The sequence below is a fragment of the Pimephales promelas genome, chromosome 7 (genome assembly GCF_988280905.1).
Source record: "Pimephales promelas chromosome 7, fPimPro1.hap1.1, whole genome shotgun sequence".
Taxonomy (NCBI): domain Eukaryota; kingdom Metazoa; phylum Chordata; class Actinopteri; order Cypriniformes; family Leuciscidae; genus Pimephales; species Pimephales promelas.
In genome coordinates this window covers 13,896,326-13,908,559 of record NC_142775.1, presented here as the reverse complement: position 1 = coordinate 13,908,559, position 12,234 = coordinate 13,896,326, and the positions used below count along the sequence as shown (strand labels likewise).

The 12,234-nt window shown below is 36.8% G+C and overlaps 1 protein-coding gene across 2 annotated transcripts in view; it reads right to left on the bottom strand.

Moving 5' to 3' along the window:
- The window catches only part of erbb4b (erb-b2 receptor tyrosine kinase 4b), a 470,418-nt gene that overhangs the window by 16,514 nt on the left and 441,670 nt on the right, over positions 1–12,234 (bottom strand). For both annotated transcript variants that reach the window (XM_089133085.1, XM_089133086.1), the window contains 4 exons: positions 6,707–6,862; positions 4,204–4,279; positions 3,901–4,047; positions 485–582 (listed from right to left, as the gene is read on the bottom strand). In XM_089133085.1, the coding sequence (XP_088989211.1) occupies positions 485–582; positions 3,901–4,047; positions 4,204–4,279; positions 6,707–6,862 (477 nt within the window). The remainder of the gene's footprint in view (positions 1–484; positions 583–3,900; positions 4,048–4,203; positions 4,280–6,706; positions 6,863–12,234) is intronic.

Here is a 12,234-nt window from a genome sequence, read left to right as displayed (position 1 = left end):
CTGGCGTGTGATTTAGGCAGCATGAAAGCCAACTTGCAACGAATGATTCGTAACATTTTTATAATTGTAACGAGTAACTAGCAGAACATCAAAAAAATATCGAAGTAAAAGTATAAAATTTATCGAAAATATCTACTGAAGTAAAAGTACACTTCTAGTATGAGAAAAAAACCCCAATACTCTAGTAAAGTACAGATACAGCATTTTAGTACTTAAGTACAGTACTTAAGTAGTTCTACTTCGTTACTATACATCTCTAGAGAGAATCAGACTTCAGATATTTATGCAGTATGCAGAGAAATGACACTTTTATGATACTTGTATTATTTATCATTTTTTTTCTGTTATAGATTTTATCATTGTATAGCATACTGGTCAACAGTTTGTTTTTTAAAGTGTGCTCTATAAATAAACTGAACTGAACTTAACATCCTTGACTCTCATCACAACCATGGTCAGTTGTGTCGAGCTGTAAAGCTCTTACCTGGATGACTAGGTAACGCTGTGGGTCTCTTGCCATTCGGCAAAACTCTGCTGCAAGCTCCTTAAATCTTGGTCTGCTGTCTGCATCTATCATCCAGCCTGGAGGGGCACACATAGCACAACTTCTGTCAGCAAAGTAGACCAAAATGGATAAACAATGCAGTGAGCAATACATTTAAAAGAAGATGATGAGTACAGTATCAACGTACCACATGCTTTTGATTAGCGCATAACTAAATATTTCCTCTAGATTTACAAACAATTTTACATGTCTTTATTTTTAATGAATTAAGAATCACCAATCTCTTATTGATAATTATATAGCCGTTTACTTAAGTACAACTACAAGATTCAACAGTCATTGATCTACAGTATAAACTCACAAGATTTCCTAAGCCGACCTGCTTGAACACTACATAAGAAGTTAAAACTAGGGCTTTCAATAGATTATTGTTTTTAATCACGATTAATTGCTCACTCATCGTGAAATTAAGCATACACCATTTATCTTGTTTAACACATTCATTTTTCTTACAAAACTGTGTTTCTGTTAGGACCACTATCGTCAAATACAATTGAAAATAAGCATACAGTTTGGACTGGCGGTATGGTTCTATTCTGGGGTGCGTTTCCCAAAAGCATCGTTAGCCAACTATGGTTGCATACTTCAACAAGTCGGTGTTTCCCGAAACAATCGTTCCAACGAACATTCGCAAACAGCATCGCAAAGTTGTGTGGTTTGAACGACAGCTCTCGACCTGTGGTTAGAAGCATAGTTTCTATATTGCATCACATTTGGATGCAATAAATCCTTATCTTGAGCAAAATAAGCAAGCTGACATTCAGCACAACCGGTGCCTTTTATTTAGAATACATACAAATGTATTTTATGTCTTTTAGTTTTAGTACCGTGTTTGAAGAGTGCGCATGTGTGAACGTGCTCTACTATGTAAGAACGAGCCAAATATTCAGTCTGGCAATAAAACAACACAACTGAGAACAATTAGAAATAGTCCTCAGATGACATGTCTGTAATTTATATTTAAAAATCTAGCGTTAATTGGATCTCAAACAGTTTCATTAAAAGTAGTTATTACTCCACCACGTGCGAAACCAACATGGTTGAACGATACTTTGAGACAGTGGGTTTCAGGAAACAGTTGTGACTAGCTAGTTGATTTCTCCAAAGATGCATCGTACTATGGTAGTGAAGCTGCGAACTACGGTCGTTGTACGTTGTACAGATGTGTTTACATAATATATGTGGGTGCACTGTGTATAATTATTTAGTATATATATAAAAATACACCTAATATGAAGTTTTAAAAACACAAGCAGACACAACAAAGTTTAAAAAAACACAAGCAGGTTATAACTGTGTGTTTTATGTCATAGTTCAAAACGTGAAAATATGTAGAGGCTTTGTAAACAACAGACCTTATTTCAGGTGATTTAGCAAAAAACAATTAAAAAAAACCCATAGACTTCAGGGTGAGGGAACCGGAAGTGCTAAAAACTCACTTCCGCGTTTTGGCCTACAAAGTGTCGTCACTCCCTTAAGGTAAACAGAACAGAACCAACTTGAATGTATTGCTGATATCATTAATCAATTTTAATGACAACATAATTAGAGAATTTATTCAGATTCAGGGGGAATCAGAATGCCAAACCCTGACTGGTGAGAGGAGAAGGCGGAGCTGGGGATGGAGGAGGATAATGAGCTCATGAGAAACGCGATAGCTGCTCAAAATACTAAAGGAGCTTATATATGTATACAGTGATAGGCGTCGTATTCCTATAGGTAGAAGTGGATCAGCCGAGAGTAAGCTGATGCGAGCTTGACTAACGTGTCCCGCCGTTAGTCAACTGACACAGCACTTGATTTCTGCAAACTTGTTTTGGACACCAAATAACCAAAATAAGAAGTCCATATAATTCATACATTTATGCACACCCATAAAAACAAATAACAAACAGTCAAAAATCATGGTAACACTTTACAATAAGGGGGCACTAATAAGCATTAATTCATGCTTAACTAATGCACAAATAATACTGAATTAATGTGTAACTAATGATTATTTAAGCTATCCATTAATGATTACCACATTAGGAACTAATTAAGAGTATGTAAGGTTAATGTAAAGTTCATACATGAATTGTTATTAATTAAATATGTAATTGTGGATTAATTCCATTACAACTAATTTTTTTAACTAATAGCGTAAATTAATATGTTAATTACCAGAATGAGTCAAAGCCTTGTATTTCAACTTCCAGATAATATGACTGGTACACAAATATGCATTAATACATGATTAATTACTTTATTGTTATTGCAAATTCATGTGCAAATTACTACAATCACTAAATGACTAGTTAATAATAATGTGCCCCAACAAGTAAAGTCATAACATAAAGATACCTTTGCAAATCATTAGCTAATGATTAATTAAAGCAGACAACTGGAAGCTGAAGTGCATAGCTTTGACTAATTGTGTTAATTAACACATTAATTTACACTATTAGTTCGTAAAATATGTTATTAAGGAATTAATACGCAATGACACATTGAATTAATAGCAATTCATGTATTACTTAATCTATTAATCATATGGACTCTCTATTAGTTGCTGATGCAGTAATCTTTAATTAATGGTTTAGTTCTTCATGAGTTATACATTAACTCATGATTATCTGTGCATTAGTTATGCATGAATTAATGCTTATTAGTGCACCCGTATTGTAAAGTGTTACCAAAATCATTACAGGAAAATGTACAGCGCAACAGCAAAGAGCTTGTTTATATTTTAGACGAGTCAAGTTTCGATACAGAACAGGAACACATGGAGATGCCGAAGAAAGAACTAAATCAACTGCCTTGACCCGACTTCATATGCCTTCAACATTAAATGGATCCGTTCAGAATTACTAAACACAGCACATACACTTGACAAATCATAACATTATCACGAATGTGTGTGGAAACAACGTACTGAAATGTGTCTGTGCATAAATACAATGTGCGATCAGCGCAGTCGCACAAACATGGTTTGTTTGTTAGTTAGTGGATCAATAACAGACTCATGCATGGTTACTGTATGACTCCTGTCTACTGTATGTCACGGCAATTGTCTTTACCTTGTTCGCAATCCTTATCCATCAAAACTTTACTAGCGAGACGCTGCTTTGCTTTATCCAGCTGAGAAATGTTGTTTCAAACTTCAAATGTAGTCAACTGGTGATGTAAATTACGTTAATGACACAATTTCATGTGCTTTAGTAATTTATTTGCGTTCACTTATTTTAATTGCGTTCAAGGATTTTGAATTAATCACATGCGTTAACGTGTTACACTCACAGTTAAAAAAAATAAATAAACAATCTGGGATGAAAATTTGTGCAAAGCCCTCTTACATTTGACCATGACCATGTAGACGTCAATAGTGCAGATAGGAGGTTGAGGAAGCCTCTCTCCTTTCTCCAGCAGGTCAGGGATCTCTCGGGTAGGGATTCCATCGTACGGCTTTCCTCCAAATGTCATCAGCTCCCAGATAGTCACTCCTGGAAAAAATAAATGAATAAATAAACAAATTAAAAAGCTTGTAGGCATGTGCTAAGGCTGTTTGCCCAATTCATACAGAGTTTGGATGCATAAAAAAAAATGTCCACTTGGGACATTTTACTGAGGCATGTAACTGTAATTAAGGCTAATCTCACCGTAACTCCATACGTCACTCTGGTGAGTGAATTTCCTATAGTGGATACACTCCAAGGCCATCCACTTTATAGGCATCTAAAAAAACAATAGGGAACATTTCAGCGGCTTGTGTTGAATAAAAAAAGCACACAATGACACAGTACATGAAAATGTAATAAAGTTCAAGTGAGCACAGTCAGTATTGAAAACTTAATTATTGTTTATTTACGAAACTTGACAAAGTTTTTTCAAAGCTTACCCTGCTAAAACCAAACCTTATGCATTATTTATTAGGTCTGGTAAGTTAATATTTCAGAAATGGAATAATCAGTGATATCTGATTCTTTTCATCTTTTGCTTTAAAGGGAAACATAAGAAACAGGTTGGGGTAAATGTGTGTGTGCAGAGCTGCTGGGTATCAAACTGCACTAACACTTTAGAGTTTCAAGAGGTTTAAAATTTCTCCTATGTGGAAAAACAGTCATGGCTGATTTAAAATGGTAGCTGGTTAAAGCTGAACGGAGCACGAGCGAGTCCCAGGATGCTCTATTCCAGCATGGCAACAAGAAGGAGATTCAGAAGGATAAGATCAGATCAAGTGCATTAACATGCACGTTTAAAAGCATTAAACCGTTTTCTTTTCCGCTCATAAACGGCTTAAGAATGAACCAATCGACACAGCTAGATTTTGGCCATAACCCCGATTTTACCAGGTATCACACATTAACCTATGTTTTGTCACACTATATGTAATGTTACTGCTTTTTGCGGTAAAAAACATGTATTTCCATTAGTGCTGTCAAACGATTAAAATATTTAATCGTGATCAATCGCATTAATGTCATAGTTAACTCGCGATTAATCGCACATTTTAATCTGTTCTAAATGTCTATTGATTTATTTTTGTCCCATTATTTTTTTCTCATTTTAATGCTCTTATCAACATGGAAAACTGGATCGGCTTGCTTTGTGCAAATGTTTTTTATTGAAAACAACATTGGCATATACTGTGTTCAATTTCACACTAACGTTCTCACTTGGAACAAATAATCTCTCGCAGACAATGTAACACTGTCCATCAATAAAAGGGTGACCGAAATACTGACGAGGTCCTGATATTGATAAGGGGGTGGAGAATTCGCATCAGCTGTGTGTGTGTGTGTGTGTGTGCTTGGCCATCATCAGGTGGTATTTCAGACTGGACGTGCTGCGATGATGATAGCTCAGTTCACAACGACAAAACCCACAGATCACTTTGGTCTTGTCAATGGAACCATTTGGCAACTTTTTAAAAGTAAACTTTCCATTTAGAATCTTAATAGCATCTATTTCGGCGTCTCGCGCTCGTCATTCACTCAAAACGTAACGTAAACCAACTATTTGGCCGGCTCGCAAGCCCAAACGAGTGTGTGCGGCATGCCTGTTGTTTTGTTTACGGTCTAGCTAGATCCGCTTGCGCTTTGGTCGAAGAAACAACAAAACGTCCTCTAGCGGCGCAAGCCATTGAAATGAATGGGTTTCATACATAGCACAGTGTGCGCATGCCGCGTCCTGTTGCAAAAGCATGTGAAAGAAAACTACAAAGTTTGCTAGGCCAAAAAGGCTGTTAATCGCGTGATAAAAAAATTGACGCCGTTAAAATGGGTTTGCATTAACGCCGTTAATAACACGTTAAACTGACAGCCCTAATTTCCATATAATTTACAGTAAAAGGCTATTCCATATGATCACATATGATTATATTGAACATAAACAGCTGAGTTTCTTCTCATTTTTGTTATTAGTAGTGTACATTAAGGTGTTTTGTTTTACGCTTTCTGTTATTTAGTTACTATTTATTATATTATTTTAGTGTAGTACCCTCATGGTGTTTTGTCTTTGCGTGTATGACCCTGTGCATCATATATACTGACCATGTTTTATGGACTTTGAATCATCATGTGTATTTATATTTTACAACCTGCATTTCTATGGTGATTATTGAGGTAAAAGCCAATTTTGCTGTTTGTTACTTAATGAAAAATCTGATTATAATATGTAAAATACAGGCATAAATATGCCATTCCATAAAACCCATAAAACATTTAGCCTATATTTTGTACAATGAATTTCTGGAAATAAATTTATGTATACAGAATTTCTTTGCCCATTTTCTCGCCAGGTGAAAACTGTAAGTTTATCACTCAGAAAATTAGAAGCACACATTTCTTAGTCACATGCCAAGACTATTCCCAGCCACAATAATACTCAATAAATACACAAAAATAAGACTAGTCTATGGGTAGTCATGTAAAGTGCACACCAACATGACCCTTATACCAATGAGTCTTTGAAAGCGTGCAGAGCAATAATCTTCTGTCTTGTAGTCTGCATTATTAAGGATTGTTAATTAGCCTGTCATAAGATGTGTTCTAAAACCCAAAGACAAAGAGTGCAGCAAATCTTTTGACTTCCAACACAAAGAGCATATATTAACTGGTTCAGTGCATGCCCTTTGTCTTGTTGGGTTCATGTGACACTGACTTTTCCACCATCTGCGTTGTATTCCTTCTCATCTGCATCCAGAAGGCGAGCCAAGCCGAAGTCAGTGATCTTTATATGGTTGGGGGACTTCACTAGGACGTTCCGAGCCGCCAGATCCCTGTGCACAAGTCTCCTCTCCTCCAAGTACATCATACCCTGCATCAACACACATACACACACTTATATAATATGGCAATAATTTAACTGTTGTGTGACAACCGACAAACTTGCCAATTCAATAAAATAACATAATGCATAGCTGATATAAAAATGTGGGTGACAAGTAATTTCCTATTACTGTACTTCATTCTGAAAAAAAATTGTATCACATTGTTTATTGTAAGTAAAAGTTGTCGTTTTGGAATATTGGTCTTCCTTTACCTACACAATCTGTGACAACTACAAAATATTACTGAAAAATACACATTTGGATTTATGATAATACCATCATTATCTCTCATAAGCTTTTAAAGTTCATGTACTTCTGCATTAGTTTCATCATGATATCCTTAATATAGAAGGCAGCATTAGGAAGAAGGCATTAGCACTAAAATCAAAGTTTGTTTGTTCTGCCATCACTTTTTTCAAAGACACTTTGTGGAGGGATTATACTAGAAAAAAAAAGTCACAGAATTATTATTGGCGATTGTTCACAATGATAAGCAATGAGTCTCTTCTCAGGCATGGCCATGTATCGCAAAACAATGAAAACTCCAGACATCAATTTTCTGGAGGAGCGAACAATGCATGTAATCGATTTAAGTCCAAACCGCAGCATGGAGGCCTTTCGCAAGAAAATAGCCTCTCTACTTTTCCTTCCAACGGGGCTTTCAAGTGTCCTTGAGCTGGTGGCTGGAAGAAATTTAAATCTTAATGTGATTGGTAGAGAGGTAAGGACAGCATGTGGCAAAATGGTTTAAAAGAGTGAGATAGTGAAAGGGAGCTTGTAAAAGTGGGGAAATACAATTTGAGAGGTCCAGTGTAGGTCATCACAGGTGCTCTCTGAGATGAGAAGATTGTGTCTGTCATCACAGAAAGAGTCTGGATACAAGTGCTTTTAATATAAAACATCTCGGAGAATATATTCATAGGAAGATAGCGTATTACATCACCTGCAAGTTGGCAGTGCATCATATATTGTGTATGTGTATGTTTGCACTGAAGTACTTTGTTAGCAGATTACTGGTTAAGTAAATGAATCTAATATTACATGTACGGTGAATGTAAATTCAGTCTACTGGGATATTTATTTTTTACGCCTACTCCCATGTAAGCTATATGACAACTCGAGACTACTCATCAAACTGAATTATTTATATATATATATATATATATATATATTTGAACATTTTCATTATTTAATTTAGCTTAAGTATTTTTGTTATGTGCTTTTTGTAACTTTATCGTACACTTTCTTCCACATTGGCCCCTTTAGTTTGTGCTGTTCCCCATGGGTCTGTTTTAGGACCGTTGCTGTTCTCTCTGTATATGCTTCCTCTAAGTTCTATTTTTCGGAAGTATAGTATTTCATACCACTGTTATACCACAATCTCCAGTTTTACTTTCCTGTGAGCTTAGATAAAACCTGTTTGCTGGACAAAGCACAGGAATGTTACAGTGACATTACACTTTGGCTTTCTAGCAACTTTCTCCAATGAAATGAGAGTAAAACTGAGGTTTTGATTGTCGGCTCTCTCATTTTACCTATTTTTGATGATCATTTAGCTTCCTTGTCCATAAATATTGAAGATCATGTAAAGAGTTTAGGGATAATCACAGACTCATCACTAAATTTTAATAAACAGATTGGTGCCGTTGTTAAAGGTAGCTTTTTTAACCTGAGATCAATTACTAAAGTAAAGCATTTTATATCCAGTAAGGATTTGGAATTGTGAATTCACTTTTATTTCATCAAACATTGACTACTGCAATTCTTTATATAGTGGTCTCCCCCATAATAAGGTACATCAGTGACCTTATTATTCCCTACTCTCCTTCTAGAGTTCTCAGACGATAGACAATAGTCAGGGTACAGAGTTCTTCTATATTGCAGCTGAACACACTCATTTAATGACATTGACTTAAACTTAATTTACTATTATTATTTTCTATTTAGCCAAATCTGCTGGATATTCTTTTCATTTTCCCAGAAGTTAATAACATGGTTATACACCTAAGAGAGAGATCAATTCTAATTGGGAAATAAAAAGTTTCACATAAAACGTATAATGAATGCATGTCAACAGTCTAGACTCAGATCTGAGAGTGTGTTTCCCACTGTACTTATTAACATGATGGCAGCAGCTCTGAAAGAGATATCCCCCAATTTAAGATGAGCCGAGAATACATAAGTGGACTGGCTAAAGCAGTCTGGGAATTGAAAGAGGGGTTTATTACAACCATATTCAAATGGGTTTGGGTTAAGCGGGGAAAGAGGATAATGCTTTACTAAGAAGGGTCAAAAAAAGAATAATATGTTGCTCAGACTGCTCATTTATTATGACAGTTCTTTTCTATTATAAAACAAATGTTCTCTGCCTATAGAGGCATGTTTCCAAGGCATTATGCATTGTGATTAAATCAGTGAGACATAAAGCCAATATGGCGCCATATTATTATATCATATCCATTAAAAATATACATAATTCATCCAGGGCAATCTTTGCATTCAAAACTACACTGGATAACCTGATGCGTTTCCTACAGTAATAATTGATGGTCTAACCTAGTAAAGCCACAGAAGGGTATATTGTGAATGGGATTGGTAGGATATGATAAATTAAACAATAAACCCTTAGTGTCCCTCAGGGTTGAGGTCAGTGCAGGCCAATGGTGTTCATTATGTATCACGGGAGAAATGCTAATCGGTATGCTTTAAAATACACAAATGTGTGCAGAACTGTGAAGGAGGAGGGAACAAATCTCTTTATGCCATGCATATGCAATCTTTCCCCAGCAAGCAAGTGTAATCTGAGATAATGGTGTGGGGATTACATCCTCTGTGCTTGCTGAAGAAAAAAAAAAAATCACTTCCTCCTCTTCATACTCACCCACAGCACCACATTATTACAGGACTGTAACATATAGGCATAACACTAACTGTTCAAACTTTTCTGGTCAGTAATATTTAAAAAATAAATAAATTAATGTTTTTATTCAGCAAGGATACATTCAATTGATCATCGCAAGTATCGTTTTTACTGTATTTTTGTCAAATAAATGCAGCATTGATTAGCAATAGAGGCGTATTCTGATTATAACATTAATAAAGGAAGTGACAATCAGATCAAATGACCATGACTGGCAGCCATTCTGTTGCCTTCCTCTTTCCTCTGCACACATTGCAGCAGGTATACATCTCACGAAAGACATGGTCTTAAGAGCTTTTCAAAGATTAATGAGCCTACATTAACGTTAATCGTCTATCAAAATGCAATTATCTTTGCGTTTGCAGAGCTGAGGTAGAGAGGAGGGAAATGTAAATTTCAGGTTAAATAATCTTGGCTTCTGCACGACTGTATTTGCAAACAAGGAAAATGCTTGCACCACATTAAAACATTTACAAATGTTTGTCACAACTATTTTCATTGACATTGAGTCCTGGCTGTAAGCAGAGGCCACATGCATACAGGCTACACAGTGTTTCTCTCACTCAGTGTGAGTCAGCACGCAGTGCACTGCAGTTCCTATCAGTTGATCCACGTCTCTCACAGGACTAAACCCGAACACATTCCACAGTCAGCGCACAGGTCGCTTTGCCCCATTCACTCTGGTCCCAGTGTATTTAAAACAGATTACTTCTTTATCCCGGACAGTCAATCAATACTCACTCTGATTACAATAAGCCACAAGATGGCCGCGGCACACAATATTTATCCCCAGAGTGGACTTCAGTGTAATTAGAAATCAATGGCTCACACAGTCCATTAATGCACCGGACGTGCTGATAGAGCAAGAGATTGTCGCATACGTGAGCGTTAAAAACCCGGAAGAGAGAACAGGCGACTTTATGAAAGAGGTGAGCAGATAATGCTCAAATAATGCCCAATCTGGGGATTCTACATTAACATGTGTTTATAAGGGCTTTCAGTGACACTGAGCTCAAAAAGTGCGCAATACACATTCAATGCTTGTAGAAAACATGGGTGAATATAATTCACTATAAATGTATATGCATCAGTGTAGAGCAGATGTCTTCAAATAAAACTAAATGAGGGCCTATAACATACATAATACAATATAACATGCATGTAGTGCCATTTTAATGTATTTACTATACATACATTCTAGCGATCAATTTCTTTACTCTAAGCACCATACGTTTACTGCATGCACTGATTTGTGACATCGCTGCTGAATGAGCACATTTGTCATATTTTAAGCATTGTGAGTTTGCAGTTCAAGTACAATGGGATTAGATAAAAGTCACATGTACCACAAAATACTGTCAAGAAAACCTCTTTCTTTTAAGTTGTAGTTACGAACTATACACAGTAAAATAAAGCGTGAACAGGCCAAATCACAAACAAATGACTTATGAATCGTTTCTTTTAGTGCTTAAAAATACAGAGTGAACCAGTTAAGTCTGACGACTATTTTAATGAATCATTCAAAAAGACTCATGTTGTCATTTCACTGAATCAAAAAAAATATAGTCTACATTCACCTAAAGGAGTATTAGGAACACCTGTTAAATTTCTCATTAATGCAATTATCTAATCAACCAATCACATGGCAGTTGCTTCAATGCTTTTATGGGTGTGGTCCTGGTCAAAGACAATCTCCTGAACTCCAAACTGAATGGGAAAGAAAGGTGATTTAAGCAATTTCGAGCGTGGCATGGTTGTTGGGGCCAGACGGGCCGGTCTGAGTATTTCACAATCTGCTCAGTTACTGGGATTTTCACTCAAAACCATTTCTAGGGTTTACAAAGAATGGTGTGAAAAGGGAAAAACCAGTATGTGGCAGTCCTGTGGGCGAAAATGCCTTGTTGATGCTAGAGGTCAGAGGAGAATGGGCCGACTGATTCAAGCTGATAGAAGAGCAACTTTGACTGAAATAACCACTCGTTACAACCGAGGTACGCAGCAAAGCATTTGTGAAGCCACAACACGCACAACTTTGAGGCGGATGGGCTACAACAGCAGAAGACCCCACCGGGTACCACTCATCTCCACTACAAATAGGAAAAAGAGGCTACAATTTGCAAGAGCTCCACAAAATTGGACAGTTGAAGACTGGAAAAATGTCGCCTGGTCTGATGAGTCTCGATTTCTGTTGAGACATTCAGACAGAGGAGTCAGAATTTGGCGTAAACAGAATGAGAACATGGATCCATCATGATTTGTTACCACTGTGCAGGCTGGTGATGGTGGTGTAATGTAGAGGTCTTCACGGGTCCACGTGGATCCGAAAACCCGAGGTCCGACCCGAGACCCGAGCGGGTTCGGGTCCAAAACTACGACGAGTGTCTCGGACACGGGTCGGGTTCGGTATTAGTAGCCTCGGGAGCTCGGGTAACTTAAAAT